Here is a 25,983-nt window from a genome sequence, read left to right on the forward strand (position 1 = left end):
GCATTAGGGATAGTCATATGGAAGCAGAAAGGCTTGAACTACTCTGTAAGCTGACAAAACCAGCAGGTTTTGCAGGGTTGTCATACAGAGAAGTTGTCTGACATCTACCTGTGTGTGAAACACATTTCCCTATAAATAATAACCACAAAGCACTTTTTGCTGCCCAGCTTAAGTCCCAAGTCTTAAAAATGGCAATAAACCAATGCAGCTACTGCAAAGACAGAGTATCTTCTAATTTTCTGTATTAAGCTTCCTCCACTGGTTCATCTTTGCAAATAATTTCCAGCAATGAATTACAAAACAAGTCTGTGGCACATTATCTTTTGCTTTCTAGATGTTCCAGTCAAACTAACAATTGACTCTGTCCACCTCCTTTTCTCTTGCTAAGTTTTATTATTTGGGGAAGTCTTCACTATATGTTGGGTAAAGGTACTCATGAAGAGGAATGGTGGATGCACAAATCTTCTGGCAATCATTTGAACTCCATTTTATACACAGAGGTACTGATAGCATCCCCAGAGCAATGAAAGAAAATACTTTCTCCCTTTATATTTATCAAGCTTGTCATGTCTGTTTAATCTTTTAAACTTATTATCTAGGAACAAATGTTATCTATTAAGAAATCTAATGTTTAAAATAAAATTTGTCAGAATTTTTCATAAAGTTTCATGCAATAAATGCAGAACATTCTAGATACATTTTGCACAAGACTCATAGGCCTAGGGACCTCAGTTCTCACCTTCCAAAGCAACTTCCAGCCACTTAGGATCTATGTCTCAGTGCAAATGAAGGCACAGGCACATACCTGCTTTTCAAAGGACTTCAACGTTACAGGAAATTGCTACTATCCAGCTGCTTGAAACTGCCTTCTTACCAGAAGCTACATTGTTCTGCAGCAATGTTTCTGCTCTGAGGCATCTGCTTCCGTGCAAGGTCAGCCACATTAGTTTAAGTGCAGGAGACAGGTTTTCTGCTGACTGTGGAGCCTCTACCAAAACATGGTGCAGCATCTGAGTGTTGTCACCTCCTCAGGGCTGCAGCTGGGTCCAAAGCACCTGACTATATGCCTTTGCTTTTACAAACTTTAGTTGCATCTGCATAACAGGACTAATACACAAGGTATTCTTGAAAATGCTGATCATAATTCAATCCCACCACCTCTTTGTGCTCAACCAAATGCACTGCAGGCCCCATCAATTTTGTGCAAGAATTTTCTCCATATTGGTTCGGCTAGAAAGATTTTTAAAGCCTGCATTAAGTTTTTCTAATTGTTATTATTTAAACCAAACCAAACCAAACCAAACAAAACACTCTTCTACAGTGAACCAAGCACAGGGTATATGATCTTCAGTTAGCATCAAAGAAATATCAGAGTACCTTTTACAGCACACATATGTACTACTGTCCATGGCATGGCTTTCCAGTTTACAAAAGAGGGATTGTACAGGCTTGCTGTTTTACCCCATTGACTGTCCCTTTTAAGTCTTTCAACACTGTGTTCAGCCATCCCATGTGATGATGAGAAAATAACAGCAGGTGAGCTAATAGGTGCTTGATCTTGGTTTCTTGCACCAGCCTTCTGGAACAAGCTGGCGACCACAGTCTGACACCATTTGCATCAACAGCCCTAGCAGCAGTGCTGCCTGGGGTATACGCCACACAGGTTCCTGCTAGCCAGAACGAAGATGAGACCCTCTAAGCACATTTGCATTCATTACTTCCTTGGATACCATAAAATGGCATGTTTGCTATTTTCTAATGAATACCACAGATTTACAACAATTGAGTTTTCCACTATTGCCATTCCAGCCTAATCCTATTAAAAATTAAAAATTAAGCAAATTTTTCCTTCATTGTAGTCTTTGATTTATAAAAGGTTGGATTTGCTAATCTGCCTGACCCGCTTTCTTAACATCTGCCAGTTCCTGTCTAACAGGAAAGCAAAATTGCATTAGAAAGGGACAGTTTCTAACCCAGAATGTCACCAGAATTCAAAACAATGGACATTATGGGGCTTCTGTGCCATACTGAACCATCATGGCTGGCCACTTTGTTACCAGACCTGCCGGATCTCGCTGAGCAGATATTATGCTACTTTTAAGGTCTGTTTCAGAGTCTTGTCCCCATTACAGGAGACTTGCCACAGCAGACCTGCAAAACAAACTGGTCTGTGGGTGACATACAGCCCACAAACACAATTCTGTGTTTCATTATATGGTGCTTGCACAGCAGGGAAGTTAGCTATGTGGCCATCTTATATGATGGACTGACAATGAGGAGCTATTAAAGACCACACAGTATGACTCAAGGAGGGGAGAGGGGCACTGCAGGAATTAAAAATTAACTTTTTTACTTTTAAGCTATTCCACAAGCCATGTCTGCATCTCATAGTCACAATGTCTAATCAAGTATTAATTAGAAATAAAGCATTTTTTTAGTACTAAATTATTAATCTGATTAAAAGGAAAGATGAGCTTTTACTTTTGGTACTTTTGGGTAGTCTTTCCTTTTTTTTTTTTTTTTTTTTTTTTTTTGAAAGGACATGTCAGAAACTTTGAAATCCTATAAAGTGAGAGGAATGCTCACCCTCTTACCATGTCTAGCCACCAGACCACACATTTTAGTTCAAGAACACACATAAATTATACAGCCCTTTCCTGCAGCTGCACAGAATAATAAAAGGAGCTGCAAAGAATAATTTATTCACTTTTCCATAGATTCTTAGAAAGGACAAATAACACTAATTTTTTTCCCACCCAATTACAAAGCCTTATCTTCTGTACATTCTTTTTTTACAGAAACATCTCCCCTTTCCACTTTCTGATACTTCACTTTGCTGTTTATGCATTCCAAATAAAGATTTTCTTGTGGTGGCTTTTAAAATCCAGTCAGCCAGCTGTGAATGGCAGTGACTTAACTGGATCAACACAAAAAGAAACAATGCCAAACAGTCAAATTCACTGAACTGTATGTTGCATGTTGCATCCTTTCATGCTCTGCTGTGCCTCTGTCTCCAACAAGTACCAGAGCTGCAAAGGAAGCTGAACTATCTTCTGAGCATCAGGTCTCAGCATGTACAGGGGGACAGTGTGCCATGAGCGTGTGCCCTTGCGACTGCTCTTCAGGTTCTGCAACACCTCTGTGCCCAGCACTTGTGCTTGAGGAAAATTCTTTGGTTCTTGCAAAAATGTTATGCTGAGGATGACAGCAAATACTAACATTTCCTAATGGGTGTCAAGAAAACTTTGCTGATGGCACAAGTCCTTAGCCAAGAGTCAATTTGCATTACTCAAGCTCTCACATTGGCACAGCAAGGGCTTTACTCAAGGGGCATCCCATCCTGGCTCTGTACCAGTAGCCAGCCTGAAGAATGGGAAACACATTGATAAAGGCCTTTTTAGGTTGTCCCTTGAGTACTCCCAGGGTAGGTGAGCAGTCAGTCACCTCACACCCAAGTGACAGATAGTTCATAAGAGCTATCTAGCTTTTAAACAACAAGGCTTTCCATTTCCCATGGAGAATTAAGTGTTAAGTGCCCCACCATTTTCAGTAGGAACAGAGAGCTAACAGACCTTTGTGAGTCTAGATATATATATATATATATATATACATAAGAGGGTGAGTTTCTCTCATTGCCTGATGGTCTCCAAATGCTGTGAAGCTCACTATACACCTACCACCTTGATGCCACAGACCTAGTGCTACTTGACTCTGGTGTGGGAGGGAAACACTGAGGAAAGCAATACTAATCTGAAGTGTTAGATTATACCTCCCTAACACCTCCCTCTCTTACTTCAGTGATATGTTATCACACAAAAAAATCAGCCTCTTCGACCATTGATGGTTCTGGTCAGATCTGAGCACTTCTGCTTACACCATCTCTCTTCTGTTTATCTCGGATAAAAGAAAATACCATAATTACTGCCTGTCTCACTGCCCTGCCACTGCCATGCCTGTCAAATCCTACAGACAGTGGATGGCATCAAATTCTACAGGACCGCTTTGAAACACTATATGATTGAAGGTTGTCTCAGTCTTCCTGTTTCACCATTCTGCATTACAGCAATGCCCAGAGGACCCTCAAAAATTCTGGTTACCATGTGCAGAAAATAGCAGTTAACCAGTTATGCAAAATTTCTTGTAGAAAGAGTGTTGTGCTTTCCCAGAGCCCCAGTAAACACAATAGGACAGGTCTTGTAAAGCTCAAAGAGAATTTAGACTGGAATTTATTGTTTTTTGAAAGGAGAGATTCCTTTTCTACAGGACATAAGAAAGCATGATGCTCATTCCTACCACCTCCATCTCCCTTCCTGAATGTGCAGTGTCATGCAGTGTTGTCATGGCTGCAAAGTTGGAAACCATTCCTGTGCCAGTTATCTCGACATTCAAACCACACTTTGATGACAGAGAAGCTGGGGTGACATCTTATGGGAAAGAATCACCTGTACTCTACTAGGAAAGAGCCAATTGTCCTTGCATCACATGTGAAAGGCACTTATTACTCTGGGTTAGCTCTGTGCATACACAAAACTATCTGATTTGTTATAGGAAACCTTTATTTCTCTGGTTCTTCCATATCACTGCTATGTCCCTGCAGAGCCCTGCAAAGAGTCTCATATGCAAGGTGATACACAACAGCCTTTTTCCCAGTCAGAGTGCAAGCAAGGACATACTTTGTTATGCTAAATCGATACTCTGCGAGAAAAGTGCATTCATCCTGTTATGAGAAGATAAATGGGATCAGGGAGCAGAGTGCAGATGTATTAGCTTAATAAAGTGCTGCTAATTTTTAAAATCAGACTTATTGTCATCATTTATTTCATGTGCAGGAGAAACAAGTTTTGTAAGAAAATTTTGAATTACTTTGAGGCAATGGTGAAGCTTATGAGTACTAGGTACTACCATTTACACTACAGTAGTACCAAAAGGCCCCAGACAAGAAGCCAAAACTTAAGATTCAATTGATATATAAACTATCAAAATTCCATGTGGAGATGTACAGCAATCTTTGTTCATGTATAACATCCATCATTGCTGCAATTTAATTGTGGTATTTTGTGCTGCAAAAGCTATTTTTTAAGGGGTGGCCACAATGAAAGAAATGAAATCTTCTGTCAGCTGTAGCTGCAGGCTCTCCATCTTAAATTTGCATCTGTTCTCAGTTTAGGCATCAAAGGGCAAGTTTCTGATACTTAACTAAATCTCTCCTTGCTAGAAGCAGATCACATCCTCTGCAGACCTGCTAGTAAAAGTCTTGGATGTCACTGTGGGCTGTACACAGGAGGAATATCAAACAACATTATAGCGAGCTCTGTTTTGCCAGCTCTTGTGATTTTATAGCGTTTCACAACATCTCCTGTTTTCTTAAAACCTTAGGTATAGAGTTATGTGACTACATGGGAATCTTAGCTTTCATATAAAAAAAGGAAGTTATGAGTCCTTATGAATGCAGGGAAAAGGTGGAAGCATGATCCAGCTGTGGAAAAGAATAAAAAAAGAAGTATATAAAATATTGCAGTTTTTTCTTATTATCTGTATTTTACAATCCAAACCTCCACTTCATTATGGAGCCAACATATAATCATATTCTTCCATGCCCACCAGAAAGGATGAACACCTCTCTTTTATTGTACTGTAGGCTGTTTGTGATACCTTTTGCTCCCCCAAGTAGCTGTAATGTTATGACTCCACAGCTCCAGCTGGACACTTTGGTGTATATCAAAATGTCAAAGGCAGATAATTTCCACTGGATGAAAATTTGTTTTCTAAATCAGTAGCATCTTTGCCATCAACTTGAATTGATGTCAGTAACACATTGTCATCAGGGAACAAGGATGATGAGTTTAAAGCAATAGAGTTGCCAAGGAAGTGACTAAATGCAAATTAAAACTTAACTCTTACTCAGATCTACTTGGTGTTCTTTTTCAAATGCCCATAGGCTTTCTACAGTTCCTTTGCATTGGTTTACAGTCTGAAGTTGTAGAAGGCAGTGTTTCCTGCAGAGGTTCCCCTCCCATCTCATTTTCTATAACCATAAACTACTTTAAGCAGTATTTATAGTAAGCTCACCAAGAATTTCCCTTTGGAAAATTTCTTCTAACGTCATACGAGAAGATTTAGCTAGTAACTGCTATGGATTGTTGTCATCTAAAGTGTATTGTAGATGACTCTCCAGAAGCAGAGTGGTCTGAAGAGATTGGATTACAGGGGAAAAAAGTTATTGGCATGTAAGTACAAGAAGAATAGATCTTATTTACCCTCTTTGAAAGGAAAACTGAAAGACAGAGTTTCAAATGCTGATAAGAGAAACATGAAAGTTAAGTTTTGAGTGAAAAAAGATTTGGGAAAAGAGCTGAATTTCAGTCTTGGCATTTGCATAGGCAGACATTACAAGGAAACAAGAAGCTTGGATGGGATGTAAGGTACATTTATGACTTTCTTTTCCTTTATTTTGCTGAAATATTTTATTTATAGTGTGGCAAACAGATGGGATCCACCCACCAGGAGTTTATTGTAGACATGTTCACTACATTTAGAGGTATATTCTGAAAACATAACCTATTGCATAAGAAATAGTAAAGGGTAGCACAATAGAGTCTTTATTTACAAGGGTGCATCTTTCATTGAAACCCTTTCCTATTGTATGTTGCATACTGAATTCCTCTGCAAATCTGGGCAAGAGTTTGCATTCTGCAGAAAACCTGCAAGCCAGGTTGGTCGTGGGGGAAGAAAAGAAACATGTCAAACAGTAAGGAGTGATATAAAAATGTGCAAGTACACACATGCCAAGGATGAAGCAGCAGCTGTACAAGCTCCTCAGTTTTCTTATCGAGGGGAATGAGAAAACCCTTAAAGAGAAAGACAGCATGGTGCTGAACAACGGATTTTTCCACAGTAAAGTACCTTTTGGCAACTCTACATTGCTACTTGGTCTTTTCTATGCTGCATCAAGCTGGGTCCTGACTGCCACCCAAATATGACAACCTTTGAGACGCTGGAACCATTAAGCAATACTGCAAGAGATGACTTAACTTGTCTCCACTATGGCCAGCTGTCGTGGTAGAGCACAGCAGGAGACTGCTACACTGCTTAGTTCAAAAGCACACCAATGTCAGAAGAAGAAAGTCAAAAAACCTCTGATCAAGTCAGTTTGTTTCATAATGAAACAAACACAAGTTCAGTCACATTCATAAACAGTTTAACCTCTGATGCTTGATAATGATATGTCAAGTAGAGGTCAAAAATTTAATCTGCATGGATTCATTAAAAAGGGAGAAGGCTTAGAGATACTTTACTAAACAAACTGCTAACAGCACGTCTTGGCCCAACATAGAGCATTCAGTGGGAATGGCAGAAATACTTCTATCTCATATTTACAAAAAGCCTCTATCATGGAAAAAGATGTAGAAAAAAATCTTATTTTCTGATACATCTTATGTAACTTTTGCCAAGTCAAAGTCTGCCAAAATGATCTTTTCTTGCAGTCCTGTGCTGAATAACTGGCATTCATACTAATAAAATATGACTCTTTAACCACTGCTTGTTGTGAGGATGTATGTTTGTTGAGCAACTGTCTGTCTGATAGTCTTGATAACTGGCAGTGGTGGAAAAGGCTGTCTTCCTTCCAAGAGGCATGCTAGGAAACCAGCGCCAACAATTTCACCTTTTTGGTTTTTCTCTCTGAATCTTAACAGCAATAAAATCTCAGAATTTCCCACCACCTGTCCAAGATCACAGCTTGAAAGGCAAAGGCAAGAAATGGTCCATTCCACTGCTACGGTTTTCAGAACACATGCCACAGCTGTGCGATTTGTAATGACTTGGACAGAACAGTTTTGTACAGCTGAAAATATTTCCATTTATGATTTTCCTTCCTAAAGCCACTCTTTACACACAGCGTAAATGATTTTTTCTTTCTAAGGGTTATTACTCGCCCAGGGACAGTATCTTTGGATGTGTGTGTGAATTAAAATAGAAAGAGGGGAGAAATCAAACGATGTCTATAGGTGATGTTGTTGCAGAAGAGGAAACACAACTTTTTTATCTCCTAAGTCATGCTAGACTGTGAAAGGACATCCCTGTTTTACTTCCCTGAAAATAAAGAATGTGGTATTTAAGGGGGCAACGCTGTACTAGCTATTCTGTGTGATGACCTATCAGTTTCTAAACTGTCTCTGACCCTCATTCAAAGGTACTAACAAAACCTGCCCCTATACCCTCAAATTAGACCAGGAGATCAATAACAGTGATCATGAACATAAGCAAAAGCAAGAACCATCAGGTCAGCAGGGCTGGATCCAGGTTCCTTCCCTGGCTTCAGGTACCTCTGTACTGGAGTCAATAGGCACATGTTTAACACAAATTCTGATCCCGAGACACCTCTGAAGGATCTCTGATAAGAGATCTGATCTATTGGTAAGGCTGCTTGCATACAGGAAGGCAGTAAAAAAGAAAACTGGTGGACTAATTGATTGCACACACTGTAGTCACACAATATATGCAACATTGTTGAGGAGCAGCACTGCAGCACATGTTGGAATATGGAGTCTGTTGATGGCAGCTAACCAAATTGCATGAAAAGTCTATAGAAGATCTCTGCTGAAGGCCTTGCTCACATGGTTTGTGGACATGGTGGAGATCTTGGGCCACCAGAGTAAGAGCATCCTGCAGGGAAGAAGACAGGTAAGACAAGACACCTGTGCTCAGATGGGCCTTCCTGCACATGTAACAGAAGCAGTTCAGTGGACTGTGAGCTTCACTGCAGGGTTTGAACCTTTGGCCAGAGAAGTTAATGTGGACACAAAGAGTGGGATTCAGTGTGTAGCCTGCCAATGTTGCAGTCAAAAGAGGTATCTACAGGGTTCAGCTTGCTGAATGTCCCTGGTTAAAGTATTTCACTTTCTGTTCTCATTTCTCTTCTTCCCAGGTCTCTGCTCTGGTGGAGGCTGATGTTGGCCATGTGTTCACTGTTGTGCTAGCACAATGAGGCATAGACTTCAGCTGGCATTGCTCTAATACCAGTTATGAACAGTAAAGATTCTTCTCCCTGCCAAAACAGAACGAAAGCTACCCTGAAACTATTCAGAAGGTGCATAATGGGGTTTCCTTTGCCTCCCTTGTAGTATCAAGTTTCATCAACTTGATAACGGAGACAGAATAATAAAGCTCTGGGAGGCACTTGTGCCTGAAGCCCCATCTTTAAAGAACCAATTAGACTTCATGTAGATGGTTTTCAAATTGTTTCTGTGCAACAGTAAGGGCCACAATCTACATTTGGCAATGAAAGATGGGGATGCAAGTTTAACGGCGCAAAAAATCCTACAGGATTATTCCGTGAGAAAACCCAAATTAAATCTAGTACAGAAAGGTTTCTGTGCTTTTTTTAAAATTTTTTTTTTCTTGATAAATGCTGTAGTCTCCAATGGATGTCCTGTATTCCTTACTATTTAATACTCCTCTCTTTTATCTATGTTTCATGGGAGAAAACCAAACAAATATTGATTGATTGAATTTTAAAAGCACAAAGACTAATGATGCAATCAGTCTTAAAAGGGTAAGTAGGTGCAATTTTCCTCTATTACAATCTGTGTGCTGTTTTTCAATTTGCCACTTGTGAAACTGGTCAGTTGCCTCAGGAAAAACTATTTACCCTCTATAAAATGCTCTAAGCCTCTTCAGGCTAAAGCATTTAAAAAATACTTGATTTGCCACAATACAGATTTGCTTTGGATGTTTAGCAGATGCAAAAGTCAGATGCACTTAAGTTTCACAACATCTTTTACATCAATACAAGAGGTATTCTGGATATATGAAGCATTATACAACAACCTATTTTCTGAAGAATGCAGGCTTCGAAAATGTCTGATGCTGAGTGTTAAGAGTTAGTGCATACTTTTGAGAGTTTTTCTCTTACTCATGTGTCAGGAAAAAGTGGGGAGACAGGTAGCCCTTATCAGAACAATGGAAAAAAAAATAAAATATTGAAGTTTGTGATGATGGTTGTTTGGAAAAAAGTGTCTGAATAAAGACACTAAGAAGAACAACAAGCAATTGCATCACCTTCTTTCTGACATAGAAGTTTAGGCTTCATGTAGTTTACTGAATAAGGTTCTTTGGCATGTATTTTTGAGTCAGATATGGAGTTCATGGATGCCATACACCACAGCACTGTGCAGAGGCAGCTGTGCTCATCCCAACTGCTCTGTGCTGAACCTGGAGCAAGTTATCAGCTTGCTTCCATTACCTTTGATATATGTTGCACATCTATTTCAGTAAACATCTGATTTACCACAGTGAAGACTCATTTTGGATACCTAGCAGACCCAAAAGCCAGAGGTACATCTTTGTACATATGTAGGTACTTCAGTATACTATTTAGACATGCCCTAAAGGATCTTAATTATTCTTTTTGTGCCTTTTAGCCAAGGAAAGCATTTCCAATATTTTGTAGATGGAATATGCTATGGTAACCTTTGAATGGCAATACAGCTTGAATTGCCAAATGTCATTTACACAGCCACTTTTCAGAAAGTGGCGCATTTCACAGTAAAAAAAAATCCCAACTCTTGGACCAATTAAAACCACTGTTGACACTTCTCAACTAGCCAAAATAGGTTTTTATTTTGTTTTTTAAAGGGAGTAAAATTGGTCTAAAAGGAAAAAGTTAAGTTAAATCACAGGCCAATGTGACAATTGTAACAGTTTAAAACTCAGGAGGTAATTTGTGCTACAACACAGTAAGAGGTTGTCACCAGCTTTGCCACCCACTATCCACAAATCTGGATCACCCGTGGAAACATATAATACTTCAGCAATTTATCCACAAGGAAACTAGTTGTTCATTGTTCATGGTTTAAGTCCAGTTTTAAGTAAAAAAAATCTGCTAAAAAAAGGAGAAACTGCTTGAAATGGAGTGTAATATTAACAGCACATCAGCAGTGAAAGGTCTCTTGGCCAGTTTCTTAAATACCATGTAAAGTGCCTTAAAACAAAGAAATAGAAAAAGATAAATCTATAAGGCTGTGCTATATTCTAAGCACCTGTTGCCCTACCAGAATGCATGCTGAAATGCTTTCTGCACATACAGGTTAAAGTGCAGCCACAAATAAATCACCTGCCTTATGCTGAGCTTTCCAGAAGCCTTTGACCATCCATTTGCCCTACAGATTATGTATGAATCATTTTCCAGCCCACAAATATGTCCTAAGGATCTGCTCCAAAATTTCAGCACAAAGTTTTGCATTGATTTGCAAGAGTAGCTTAAAAACAAGTTAGGTTGGACAAAGAGGATAACAACAAAATTTGACAGTATTGGCTTGATTTGCTTCTGCTACCATTATTTTACACTAGCTGAAAGGTTGGGATCTCATCTCCTTTAATTTTAGGCTACAACATCAGGGAAATTTCAGCTTGTTAAGCCTCCACAGTTTCTCACCTTCCAGCATCAACAAAGAAACCTCAAACATGATTTCCCTGGAACTGAAAATATCTCCTCCTTTCCCCTGCAACTCCCCCCCACACCTCCCCTTCATCTTACTGAGAAAATAAGGCTTACTAACTTTTTTTTTTTTGCTGTTGGTAACATTTCAAACAAGAGAAAAGCTTCCTATTGGAAGGAAGTTTCAACTGAAAAAGCACCTCCTCACAAAGTGCAGGTAAAGCTTGGGAAGCTTATTCCAGCAGAGGTTATTAAATATCCGGACTCTTGGTAACATACAAGAGAAGTCAAGAGCAGCAGCTGTTAAGAGACCAAGGTTCTCAGAACTGGATGTCTGCTGTGGATGAACAAGAACATGTGAAGTTTAAATTCTAATCATTTTTGCACATGCAACTTTCAACTTCTGATAGGTGAGTTTAGCAGTTTTCTAACTGTGCCTCAGTGCTACTAATAAGGATGTGTGATGACTGGCAAAGCATGCACCTCTCAAGTTTAGAGGAATGGTGGATCCCACTGTCTCTGTTTACCCTCAGCTTTACAACTTGTTGCCCTGGAAAGTCTGATTTAAATGTATGATCTGGCACATATCTGGTGCTTTTTATGATGATAAAGGGTCAGAAATAGTGTGAACACCTCTGGGGATAGTATGGGTCTTTTCCTTCTCACCACTGAAACTAAGAGCACAATTCCTGCTAACTTGCTTGGGCGCAGGACAGAGTCCTACTGAAAGAGAAGAGTATAGGGACTGGTGGTCTAAATCCAACAAGAGGTAATTTTATCTACTTTTGCACGTGATCATGTTACTCAACATATCTGAACACATCACTGACTACCCACATGCTTAGCCTATCCAAAATGCAAAGTAAACCATCCCAGCTTCAGTCTTCTTCCACTGCCATTGGATTAAATTTTTCTCCTGAGTCTCCAAGCATCCATGTGTCGCCTGCCAAGTCTCATGGAAGCATTGTGCTTGGCATCACCAGAAAAGTGACCAGCTGCAGAAGAACCCTTTAAATTTAAGATACTTATCACCAACTGAATGAGCAGCATCTGAGCACAAGCAAAAATACTGGTGATCCACCCTAGAAGAAATATGGAAAGATTTTCCCTACCCTTAAACAAGATCATCTAAACCTCGGTATTTTCTTCACTAAGCCGGACAACTCTGACCTATTCTGTCTTCCCTCAGAAGTAATTTTCCTTCACTTCTGAAAATTGCTGACTCTCCTATACTCTTCTCCATCTGGTGCATTTCTTCCTTGGAGACTTGAATCCAGCATGGGTCTGAGCAGAGAACCATTTCACATGCCTTATAGCAGCATTCCTGTCTCTATATACACCAGCCTGTTTGCCTTTTCCACAATGGATGAGACTGCTGAGCAATATTCAATGGATTATCCACAATCACCTTTTCTTCAGAACTGCTATCCAGCAATTGATTAGTACTAGGTGTTAAGAATCTTCATCTGTTTTGGAGTCACCATGTGAAAAAGGTTAGTAATCTGTCAGTACCATCTTAAACTTTTTTTTCATGTGCATTCACAATCCCTTCCAGCAAGGACCAGTCTACAAATACAGTGACTGCACTGCATTATCTGATCCAGGTTCATGAAACACTGTCTAAAACTGGAACAAGGTCAGTCTAAAGCTGGACATTCTCTGGTACAGGTTTCTGCTGTAACAACTGGTTGCTGGTATACATGCTCTTGCTTCAGTTCTCCAACCTGTAAACATCACCTAGACAGAGATGTGACCAACACAACAATGACAATGAGAAACCAAGTCTGCCTTTTTCTCATTGAAACCTCCTGCTCAGTGGGCTACTTGCAGCCAAAAGGATGAACCATGCAACAAGCACTGCAGGTGTGGCTTCTTGGTCAGTGAGCTCATTGGCATCAGGAGAGCTTGGGGAAGCACACAGCCCCAGTACCTCTTCTGTCTTTAGTGGCACATCACATTGATGGAGCTTAGTTAAACCACTCTCCAATCCATACAGATAGTGACAATATATAACCAGGGCCACACAACCTTTTTGGATCTTACTGCTTTGCAACCAGCCACCTATGACTTGCCCACAATCACATGGTCAGTGTTATCCATCAGTGTAAACTGGATTTATTTCACCAAGGAACAGGTGTTTTCAAAGTAACAGAGACCAAAGATTATTTTTTGTGTGTTTAAGCGAGGGCAGTGGTTTGCCTACAATGTCACAGACTAACATGAAGTAGAAACTGGAGCTGTAGATACTTGGACCACAAAAATACTAGTCTTCTTTCCTTCTACATGCTTTTCAGGACTGCTTTCATGGGTTGTCTGTTCTCAGGCAAGGAAGGATGGTGCAGCATTCTCCTGAGTGTCAGGGGCCAAACGCAGAGGGGAATTCTTCCCAGTGCCCTGAGATCTGTGGCAGAATTGTAAAAGGAACCTCCTACCAGCTCTCTCCGGTTCAGTAGTGCTGTCCATCCCCTCCTTCTCAGCAGTGAAATCTTTACAAGACACCTTGTCTTCTTAATTATGAATTATTATACTGTTTTAAAAGCCCAGGGGAAAAAATCATCATTAATATAAAGAGTTGTCTATACTGGAAACTTTATTGATTTTGGAACAACTCCTTTGTGGGACATTCAGTCCTGTGAATTGCTGAGAGATTCACAGAGGCAGGGGTCTGCACTGTGCAGTGCCACATCAATCTCATCAAAACCTTTGCTCGGCATTGTATGCAATGTCACACATGGTAAGGACAAAGATACTTGTAAACCACTTACATTTCGTTATTTTTCCTCTGGAGATTAGGAAGCTAATAAGGAAAGGCATGAAAAGTATGAACAGATTTCTTTTGCATACATGAATTTCAGATATCCTATATTTATTTAAGTCTAAATTTTATACTTTTTGAAACTTCAGCAGTAAAAAGTCTAAATTTAGCACAAAGAACTGATATTGCTCAGTGTCTCACTGATACAGTGACATAGTTCTTAAAGATGTTATGTTTAGACTGTTCTTTGTTTCATTTTTAAAAAATTGGAGATTATTTTTCCTTCTGGCTGCTTAGAAGTTACCTCCTTAACCAGAACAATTTGCTAAGTTCACCATGATGCTGGGATGAGTTTATGTACATTCCTAGTTCAGCAGTTATCCCCACCACACGGAGCTGTCTTAAAGGTGCAGATTAAAATGCTGGAAAATGAATCAGCTTTCTGCTCGAGTCTACTTCTCTAAAGTGCAGCAAGTGCTTGCATATGCTTGTGTCTATTAAGAACAAGTATATGATTAAACAGAGCCTTACTTTTTATGTCAATGTAGGTAGGAATTCAAAATAGATAAGGAATTAACTCCCAAACACTATACTATGTGCACAGACCTGCCAGAACTTGCAAACACATCCAGGATCGTAATTTTGTACTAAAGCCAGTGTATGAGACAATCCAGTGCCCTGTGCTGCAGTTATTGTAAACCTAGTGACACCTTGTATGCCAAATGCTTGCTTTATGCTCCAAATGGGAAATAGTTGGATGACTAGGGATCCTTCAAAAACCCATGGAGTTTTCCCAAGGACCTGACACATGGTGCAGCGCATCCATGAGAGGCTAACAAGTATGTATGTGTATGTGTGTGTACTGCAACGCCTTTCCCTTTCAGAAACCCACTGGGAAAGACCAATCAGTCCGATGCTGGCACTGCAGCATGTGGCACTCAGCTGGTTAATAATGAGACGCTTGCATTTAGCACTGCTATCAGCTCCTGAGTAAGCTCAGCTCTGCGCTAGCTCCTGCTGCTGCCATAAAGAGACTGCAGCTGTGTGACTCTGCAGCATACATTACAAGTTGCTCAACTCTTCCTCCTCTAGCAATACATTACACGGAAATCTGGCTTCCAATTTCTGTCTGCAATTTTCAGCCTCTTAATAGGGGGTCCTTAGCCATTCATTACCTGCCCAGGTTACTTCCTTCTACTGCAGTGCTGCTTATAGCTCTGCATGGCAAAAGAACATGGCTGAAGCAGAGAGGCTGACAAAGACATGTCCCCAAAAGGCTGGAAAGCACCTTTTATATAGCTCTCTGCTGATAAACTGAAGGGTTTTTTTCAAGGTGTGTATTGTTTAAAATCTGAGCACACCTCTGCTGTCCCAAATCTTCAACTGCTTGTCAGTGACTGCTATTATTAGGCATTGCAGAGGGGCTGAGCCCCACCCTACTAACTGTTGTCTGCGGATCCTGACAAATGATGCTGGCAGCTCAAATTAAAACAATCACAGCACCGCTTAAATCAACAATCTGAGCTCTGTGCTGTCTGGAAAGGCCAACAACTCCTAGATGAGAGCAGGTCTGTCTCCTTCCAGAAAAAGCTGCCCAAACTGCATTGGTTGTTGGCCTTTTTTTTTATGCACAGAGAGCATTTGTTTTTACTGGTGAAGAGGAAGAAAGCTTTACATGCCTTCAGTGCCTCACCTCGTTGCAAGTCAGCTAAGTAACAAAAAGCATCTGTGTGTCAAGAGCTACATAGGTCTGGTGTGCAATTGCCAAAAGGCCATACCAGTTTCACTGCCACTGGGTTTGTCAGGTGGTGTTAACCCTTGCAAGCACGTGGGTGTCTCAGATAAGAATTTGCAACAGAAAAGGCTTTTATATGCTAGGGAAATTAGGACCAGAGGCAGGTGTAGCATCCCTGCATTCCCATGTCCTGCTCCTGAAAGGCATCCTCAGACCGAAAGGTGCTTCGGCACACACAAGCTTAGCGTGTGCTCATGTGCCATTCATGAGAAGGCAAGGTTTCAGATCACATTTCACTGCCATCCTACCTAAATAAGGAAGCATGTGATTAAATTCGAGGTTCTGTTGGTTTTGCTGGTGGTAACTGACAAACAAATCCCTCGATGGAGCTTCATTTCCCTTGTCAATAAGCAAATATACTGAAATCTTTGCAAAATTCCTCGGGACCCACTCACAAAGAGGCTCAGAAGCTAAATACTGCTGCTGTGAGGCCTCATAATTTACTGCACATGCACAGTCTGGTGCTTTCCCAAATACATGTTGCAGACCAACCAGCTCGCTGGTGACTGTACTTTGCAAGTGTTCAGCTGATGAAAGAATACACTTCATTCTGTACAGGAATGAAACAGTATTTGTAAAATGGGTATGGATACAAGGAATGACTCCTACCAGAGCAAAAGTGCTCAAGCAGAGACTGAGCATCACTGTGCACCCCCTTCAAGCACTATCTCACCCTCATCCCAGCTACCCAGCTATCCATCACTTCTAGCACAGCATGTAAATCCCAAAGTCTCGCCTCTGACTTCACATGAACATCTACCCCACTGCTACCATGGTGTGTGGTATTTGTCCCTAAAGTTACACTCCAGGCTAGAGCTGTTCAATAGTTTCCAAAAATGTAAATCTTTCACAACTATTTTACTTTTCCAGACAGTTAACAGCAACAACAAGAAAATCACAAAAACTTTTCAAACCCATTTTCAACTCCTTTTGCAAAATACAATTTGAAATGCACAAAAAGAAATCTAGTATCTCAGCTCCTTGTCTGTGCTTAAGAGATGCTGGTGATGTGTTAAGGGCTAGGAATGTGCTGTGGAAACAATTCTAAATTTAAACAGTTGAGTTTGGGTAAGTCTGGAGACTGTCTAGAAGTTTCTCAAGAGCAAGTTCATTTCTGGTTTCTGCTCGTTCCTAGTTTTCACTGATACCTTGAAAGCAATATTTTTCATCATATTTCTGCTTCTCTTGCAGAGAAGATAATTTCATGTAAACATTCCTAAAGCAAAAACACAGATAAACCCCAAGACAGTATTTTCAGACATTATAGGCATTTTTCTTTCACTTTTGGCTTGGAATGGGCAAAGGCCATAATATTTCTTAAACTGTGTATGAACTCTCACTGTTATATATGCTCCAGAAGTCAAGACAAGATACACCTGTGCTCACATGGGTTTCTCTGTGCAATACCTCCCATGAAGCTGACTCATGATATTGCTGCAGTCCAGGGCAGGGCTGCAGATTTGTGTGCAGGGAAATCTTTCTTCATCCTTTACAGCAAATGCAAATGTAACGCTTCCTCTCCCATGGCTGATTTCCACTGGGGTTCATAGGAACCTCACAGGTTCATAATGTGCTCACAATTTTGTTTTCATTTAGTTTGTGATAATCCCTAGTTTACACAAACTAAACCCATTCCTGGAAATACTACATCAGGACACAGACTCTTCCCAGCCCCTTCAGGTCTTCTGCACCGCAGAGTACTCTGGAAATCTGTTAAGGTCACATTAGCTCTCAAGTTTTTTCAGCTCAGACTATAAAAGGAGGACAGCTACAACTATAGGAGGATTTTCTGTTTCAGGTACTTGAATGTTAGGCCGAGGAATGGTTGTGATTAATCAGAGCTGTAAATACAATTGGAAGTAGGATAATGAGGGAAAGATGGGAATGGAAAAATTGGATTAAAGTATGTAGCAGCAATATTCAAATAAGCTTCACGATCAATTGCAAGGAGGGTTTTCTTTAGTGCTGAAACTCGGGAAAGTACTTAAAGACATGGTTAATCCAGGAATGTGTTTGAGTACACAGGATGGCTGCACTGTATCAGACCACCTAGCCCACGTTCCATTCTAGCACAGTGCCTAAAGCAGAAGACCTCAGGAGCATGGCAAGAACACATAAAACTTCCCTGCCAGCCTCTAGTAATTTGAAGCTTGAAAATTACTTCTGATAAGAAAGTCCTTCATGTATTCTGCTTCCATGAGCGTGCTTGGGTTCTCCTCAAGCCTAGGTGTACTCCAGCACCCACCACATGCTGGAAAGCAGGGCTTTACAGCTTAACAATTCATTTTAGGAAGACTATGTCTTTGGGTTTGTTTTGTCCACAACTTCTGCCCTCCTCAGACCCCAACTAATTCTTGTGTTAAAAAGTGTGAGTAGTATTTCCTTATCTCATCTCTCCCTAACAGTCATGACCTTATAGACTTCTGAAGATTCTTTTCACTCAGTTTCCTGTTTTCCAAGTAGAAAAGTCCCAGCCTGCTTACTCTTTCTGTATCTTGCTGAACTTCTTTTCTGCAGGCTTTAGGTTTGAAAACAACAAAAACATTACTTCCTAAATGAAGGCATAGGAAACTAGTGTATTAAGTCATCACTACAATCATAAGCTGTTGATTTAATCAATTTGCAACACCTTTCTATGTGATCCCCAACATCAGAGATTCCAATTTTCATGAACAATGCTATGTGGAAGGAGTCACAAAAATTTTGGAGACACGTTACAGTAGAATGACCTTCGACATGAGATCTACTAGTCATGAGTTTTAATTTTGTAGGGTAATAGACAATAGCTGAATGGGGAAAAAAAAGATACTGGCTTTTCTGTGACTAAATTTTCTGAAGTTTATGGACACCACATGATGCTCACTGCAGCTGCTGAGTGTCAACCCAGAAATGTAGAATGGCTAGGTTACCAGCAATTGTGATACTGAAACTCTACTAGTACTATCTTTCCAAAAGATAATTGTATTACTTTTTTCAAAGATGTGTTGAAAAATTAGTGCAATTCTGTATGTAAACATATATGTACGTGCCTCATTTGTTGGGAGGACTCCAAACCATCACCTGGTGTAAGCTTTACTAGTGTACAGTCACAGTGCCATAATCTTACTGCAGTTACAGAGACATGGTGGGAGAGCTCACATGACTGGAATGCTGTCATGGATGGCTGTGTACTTTTTAGGAGAGATAGGCCAGCAGTGAGGGAGCAACTGGAATGTATTGAGCTCTGTCTAGGGGTGGATGAAGAATGAGTCGAGATCTTATGGGTAAGAATTCAGGGGCCGGCCAACATGGGTGATGCTGTTGGGGGTCCTCACTACAGGCCACCGGATCAGAAGAGGGAGTTGATGAGGCCTCCTACAGACAGCTGGAGGTACCCTCACCGTCACAGGCCCTGGCTCTCGTGGGGGCCTTCAGCCACCCTGATATGTGCTGGAAAGACAGCACAGCTGGGCTCACACAGTTCGGGAGGTCCCTGCAGGGCATTGATAATAACTTTTTGCTGCAGGTGGTGGAGGAGCCAACGAGGCAAGGTGTGCTTCCAGACCCTGTACTAACAAACAAACAAGGGCTGGTTGGTGGTGTGAAGGCTGGAGAAAGGCTGAGAGAGCTGGGCCTGTTTCACCTGGAGAGGAGAAGACTGAGCGGGGATTTTATCCATGAACACAAATATCTCAAGAGCAAGTGTCAAGAGAATGGGACCAGGCTCTTTTCAGCGGTGCCCAGACGCAGGACAAGGGGCAACGGGCACAAAGTGAAACACAGGACGTTCCACCTGAATATGAGGAAAAGCTTCTCTGTTATGAGAGGGTCAGAGCACTGGAACAGGCTGCCCAGAGGCTGTGGAGTCTCATTCTCTGCAGACATTCAAAACCTACCTGTGTGCAGCCTGCCTCAGGTGAACCTGCTTTAGCAGGGGGGTTGGACTAGATAATCTCCAGAGGTCCCTTCCCACCCTGACCATTCTGTGATTCTGTGTGAAACTAATCTTTGCAGGACAACCATCCCCTCCTCATCCCTGTTGAATTAGCTCCCATGCTAGTTCTAGTCCCTTGCAAAAGGCAGCACTGCTCAGACTGCAAAGCCCTCTTCTGAGGTGCTGGCACTGTACTCCCTTGTATTTGAATGCACAGTCCTGCATTGGCCTCTCCTAACAGCAGCTGCATACAGGTGTGAACAAAGTCTTTAAATGGAGGACCCCATTTACCAAATAATCCAACTTGTTCTACAGGTCTGCTTTTTGTTGTTGTATTTACTCCTCCACCACTCCTCATGCTGTCTGCACACTATCAATTTTGATTTTTCATTTACATCAAAGTGCTAACAGAGGATGTCTTCAAGCCTTGAAAAGCTGCTTCCTATAAGCTCTCCCCTGCCTTTGCTCTTGAGGAACAAGGGTCTGTTCATCAGTCTCCCTCACTAACAGCAACTTTCTGAGACCTGTCAGTTAGCTAGTCTTAATCCAGCTAAGGTAGACCTCACTAATACAGGAGGGAGCTATTTTTAAACAAGTGCCTTACCATACTAAATCAAATACCTGATGACATTGAAGGAATGTTAGATACAGCTCAACAAACTCATAATCTCATAGAAAAAGCAAGAATGGTCTTGTTCGACAGGAGGCATGTTTTACATGGCTACTTCGATATCAATAATTTCTTTAATGCTTCCCTGAGCTAATGGTTCTCAGAACTGGGCACTGATAAGCAGTAACCATCAGTACCGTTTTTTTTTACTTGCTAAGAAATCAGTAAATTTTAGTAGTTTCCCAGTTTCATCTGTGCGCTGGACATCTCCTTAACCTGCATATCTCCTCCAACTCCTGTGCTGGTTGTTGCTCTAGTGGATGATTTCTCCTCAGTGCTGTCCCTCAATGATTGCCTTTAATTTACCTGATATATGGGTGACACACGTTCACTGGATCATTTGCGCACTTGTACCCCAGATGCACTGATACATACTCAATGCCCTTGCTTCCCAGCTTTATGACTTCTAGCTAAGGGACAGGAAGTATTTACATTTCATAAATGCCTGTCTATGTTAGATCACTAGCTAGTGGTGATCTCTGCAGTCATAGAGAGAGGGGCCATATAATAAATTGTGGAGCCACACAGTTTATTTATCCAAAATGTGATAAATTATCTCAGCTTACCTGTCCCTTAGCCACTGAGCCTGCTTCCTCTGGGACTATTTGCATTCCAAACTTCTGAGCAACTCGCAGCAGGCACATTTTTAAAGCCACAAAAATGCTTCCTTTTTCACCCAGAATTTTACCCACCACCCCCCTTCAGGAAAAGAGCAGACACAAGCAATGAAGTGTGCTACAGGAACAAGCCAAGAGAGAAGATGGCTTCCAACCACCTCTTTTAACCCCTTGCCTGCCTCCTGCAAGGTATCTTCTCACACTGTGCAGAGTGGGCACCGCTTGGCTCCATTGGTGGTAAACCAGCAGATCAATGTTGTGGTGATTTAAGGTCGGGCTCAAAGAGATGTTGAGCAGTGTGGCATGACAGAAAGATTTGCCAGTATCTGTGGCATGTATGATGTGGATAACCTCTGCTCAAGGAAGGATCAGAAAACTAATTGCTCCTGGCCATGATCCAACAAGGACACAGAGTTTATGTTTTTCTCCCAAGCAGAGAGAGCTGGCCTCCACTTTTCAGTCGTTGTCTCGCATTTCCCCACATCTCAAACCAGACTGCCACAGTGCTCTGAGACTTGCTATAGTCAGTTTGTGAATTTTAGGAACTTCAGAAACAAATACCTAAAAATCACAGTTTAAGCATGTACAATGGTATTAAAACCACATACATTTAAAGTGTTTTTTTGGGGTTTTTTGGGGGTTTTTTGTTTTTTTTTTTTTTTAAATCATAAGTTATCTTTCCTAAAGACTTATTTAGCTGCTTCATGCCCTGGTAAACCATAGCATCCAAGTTCTCCTCAGTCTTGTATGCAGTCTTGTTGCTACTCTCTGAGACAAGGCCAAAGTCCATTATTCACAGTTTACGGATGGAAAAGGACTGCACAGGCAGGCAAAGTACTTGTGGCTGGCAAAATAAGTGGCCAACTCACGTTCATCAAGGTTTAGATTAATGTCCTAACAGTTAGATCCCTTTTTGCCTCTTCCCATGATACTTGCCTATGTGCCACATATGCGTATATTAAAACTGTGATTAATCAGAGTAAAAAAATACAAAAGCAAACTCTTCAAAAAGTGTCAGCCTTCTGGTATGAATATTCATATTTCCATGTTTGGATTTTGTTTTCCTTAAATACACTTCAAATTTACTCTGCTTGTCTTCCTGGCAAGCGTGGTGATTATGGAAGCAAGCACAAACGTACAGGCAACAGTGTATAGGAGTCCCAACAGTAAATGGATTTCTTTCTATATGCCTAGCATTCAACCAGCTTGATTGGAGTGCTGGTGTAAGCTTCTGCTCATCTGAAGGGAGATACTGCAGCTTGTTAAAAAAAAGGCAACACCAAGCTGAATTCAAATGCAACCTTTCTGTCTTCTAAGAAAGGCCATGGAGCTTCTGAGGATTAACCTTATTTTAGCCAACTGGTGGCAAAAGAGAAATGCCTAACTTGTCTCATGCCACTCATCTTGATGGAGCAAAGCTTACACTAAAGATAAACTTCTCTGCATTCTGACAAACATTTGCAGCAGCCCAAAGACAAGAGGAAAGTTACCTAATGAGATTATATGGAAAACTTGTTGCACTCCTGAGTGGGTAAGCAGACAAGTTAGTTCATGGACTCACATTCAAGCTTAAAATAAAGCTGAATATTTCTGATGCTGAAGTAAAATTATTTCAGTCTAATTCACTGCACACATTGCAATACTATGTGTATATTATTTTGTGCCAGAAATAGAAACCGAAATGGTAATATATATGGAAAAAGAAGATCCAGATTCTCAAGGCCTTCTCTCATACTAGCATAAACCTACTGTAAAAAGCTGCAGTACACATCTGATAATTTTACATCCATAATGGCATCATTGGTGTGAAATGCAAAGCATCAAAAAGCAGAGGACCTGAACTACTCTGGTGAAAGGTTTAAGCCGGAGTGGAAATGGGTGCTGCTTGGTTTTCTGTTATATAGTGGTCAGAAGAAGCGGCAATAATATAAACCATTTTTTAAACACAGAGATAGAAGTTTTTCAGAGGTATGCACTGCAGCAATGTGTGGAGCAGCTCTGCAGTGTGGTTCTGCTATATAGGACTCCCAAACCAGGGGCAGTGGTGAGGGTTGCCTCTGAGGGAACGTTCCCGGTGTTTCCATTTGGAGATTTGGCAATACCTATCCTGACATAAAACTGTGAACCAGCTTAAAAATATGCATCTACTTTCCGCTGCCTGAAAATTAAATGGTTATAGCTTCTACCCTGTATCATATGATACCATTTGCTCTTTTTCAGGAAATATTTTAGAGAGGAAAAAACCCCAATCTATTTGTTTTACATCTGGTTATTTTTAATCTCCATTGACCTGTTAGCAGAATAGTGGACTTAAAGAAAACAGCTTGGAACAGAAGCAGCAGCCATTCCTCATAATACAAAAGAAATCTGTAATCTCTGCCGGCTACAGTAAAACATAGCATCTGTTGATCATTGGGGGAACCAGGGAAGGGAAAATAAAACCCATGTGGCTCTGCTGTCTTCTGTCATTTCCCTTCAGACTTCCAGGTGTGCGGTCCCCGGCACCCTCTGTGCCATCTGACTGGGACTGGCACAGCTGCATCAACATCTCAGCATGGAGAAGAAGAGCTGGGTGTCACTCAAACAAGGGCAGGCTGTGTGGGGCTGGCAGACTGGCAATGCCCACGGAAACACAAGCCTTTTGACACAGCGTCTGTGCCATGCTAGAAGATGAGCTGGCAATTTCTGTGAGCCAGGATGATGGTGGTTTTTAAGCACCCAGGCCCAGTCCTCACCAGGTGTCACTGCCCACGATCCTCTGAGGTCTGCAGCAGCTGAGCTCATGGCTTACTCCAAATTGTAACATTAAGCATGAAAACAAAAGTTTTAACTAAAATGGGGCAAAACCCTGCCTAGACTTTACCCCTGGCAGGACGCAAGTCAGCAGGGAATTTATCTGAAAGCATATGCTCAGCTATGGAGCTGAGGTGACAGTTTAACTAGTAGATCAAATAATTACATGATTTTGATAATGCTGTGTTTGTATTCGATTATCTTAAAAATTAGTAATATCACAATTATTTTCTACAGTAAAAGCCACCCTGCAGCAGATAATTTTGTTTAACTTCTTAATCAGCTAAGCTAAAGCTCCCACTGTGAGAAAATATCTTTTCAGCAGAGTACTGATTTTCTCCCGCAATCTCCCCTCCTCCTCACTTATTCCTTCTTTTCTTCTCCATCATCAATCTTTCAAGCGTGCCACTGTGCATTCACATTTTTCTTTCTGCACGTGTCAGCTCAACGCTCTTCCTCAAAGCCCTCTTTCTCTGCCAAATCCTGCAAAGCAGACTTTAACCACTCATTTCCCGAACAGAGAACTCCATGCACAACTTCGCAAAAGCCAAGCTCTCCGGGCGCTTCCCAGTCACCGTGCCAGAATCCCACCTTCCCTCTGCAACCCGCAGCTATGGACAAAAGAGCGAGTAAAACGAAACTGACTTACTGCTATGGCTTGGAGCCTTTCCTTGTGCAACTCCGCTTCCGCCATCCTGGAGTGAAGGACACGGGAGGAGAGAGAGGGAGACGAGTGGTGGTGGGATGTGAAAAAAGAAGAAACAAAAAGGCAAATAAAAACAAAGCAGAGCACACACTGCCGTTACCCGGGGCAGGGGGGGGAACTGGAGTAATTGAAAAGAAAGCCGAGCTCCTGTGTAGTAGTCAGCCACTTTTGGAGACACTGCAGGCTGGCTCACGGTAGGATCATTTTAGTCACTGGACCAGTGCCTGCCTCGCTGTCTGTCTCCCAGCTGTATTGCTAACTGCATTTCATTGCTGCTTCTGTGTGCTGTTGCTGTCATACAAGCCATGTATGCACTCTCCGAGCAGCTGAGCGCAGGGATAGCTTGCATGGCTATAATTTTTTGCATTGACGTCTCAGCTCATTTGCTCCTCCTATGGGGCGCTGGGTCACGACAGGAGCTCCACATCAGTAGCGTGCACAGTAATCCAAACCTGCATGACTGCCGCAGAGGAGGCAGACAGCTGTGCCACAGCATGTCCTTAGCGAGCAGCGTGGCAGGGAGGGAAGGACTGTGGCACATGGCGTGGTGAGTGGGATCTGCAGCAGGGAGGCAGGCAGGCAGGCAGCAGCTACAGCCCCAAGTTAAAGCAGGTTTGGCTAAGGAAAAGGACAGGGCCAGCAGGAAGAGGGAGGACACGAACAGAGGAGGAACAGCACAGCGGCTTGTGAATGCAGCGGTAACATGGCATGCTGCAAAAGGCTGCTGCTGCTGCTGTAGGGCAGCTTTTAAGAGCAGCAGTGAAGAACGTGCATGTGGCGAGGAAGAGGGAAGGTGTCCATGCACCCTGCACATGTATTGTACATGCACTGCATTGACATCAGACACTCAAAAGGGACAAAGCTCTATGTAGAAACAGACTGACTGTAGACTCCAGCTGTGTTGTAAATAGGGAAGGAGGCAGGTGAGGAAGAGAGGTGTGTCCTGAGCCAGTGTTGTGAGGGTGCCCTTGATTTCAAGTGTGGCTTTTGCTTTGCATGCAACCTCCTCACTTTTTTGGAGGGTGAGGGGGTGTTTGGGTTTTATTTTTGTTGTTTTTTTGTTTGTATGGTGTCCCATCTGCATTGTTTTCTTATAAATGGCAAAGAAGCTCCTGATTCTCTCCTGGCCAGGTCCCATGGGGTGCTACTGCAACGGTGAGTACAGGGCTGCCATGGCAGAGGGACACCCCCGAGCTGGGAGGGGTGGCGGGGCTGAACATGACATCCTGCTGCTGCCCTGCTGCAAGGAGCAGGAGTGCATTTTACAGCATATAATTTTGGTTTAATAATGCCACGC

General features: G+C 41.7%; 1 protein-coding gene across 2 annotated transcripts in view; it reads right to left on the minus strand.

The window, feature by feature from the left end:
- Nucleotides 1-25,014, minus strand: part of PALM2AKAP2 (PALM2 and AKAP2 fusion) — a 274,674-nt gene extending 249,660 nt beyond the window's left edge. Inside the window, exon 1 of one of the 2 annotated variants that reach the window (XM_055699085.1) lies at nucleotides 24,630-25,014. In XM_055699085.1, coding sequence (XP_055555060.1) covers nucleotides 24,630-24,674 — 45 coding nt within the window. In that variant the 5' untranslated portion in view covers nucleotides 24,675-25,014. The remainder of the gene's footprint in view (nucleotides 1-24,629) is intronic. The other variant, XM_055699086.1, reaches the window with a different exon arrangement.
- Nucleotides 25,015-25,983: the final 969 nt, after the last annotated feature.

The sequence above is a fragment of the Falco cherrug genome, chromosome Z (genome assembly GCF_023634085.1).
Source record: "Falco cherrug isolate bFalChe1 chromosome Z, bFalChe1.pri, whole genome shotgun sequence".
NCBI lineage: Eukaryota > Metazoa > Chordata > Aves > Falconiformes > Falconidae > Falco > Falco cherrug.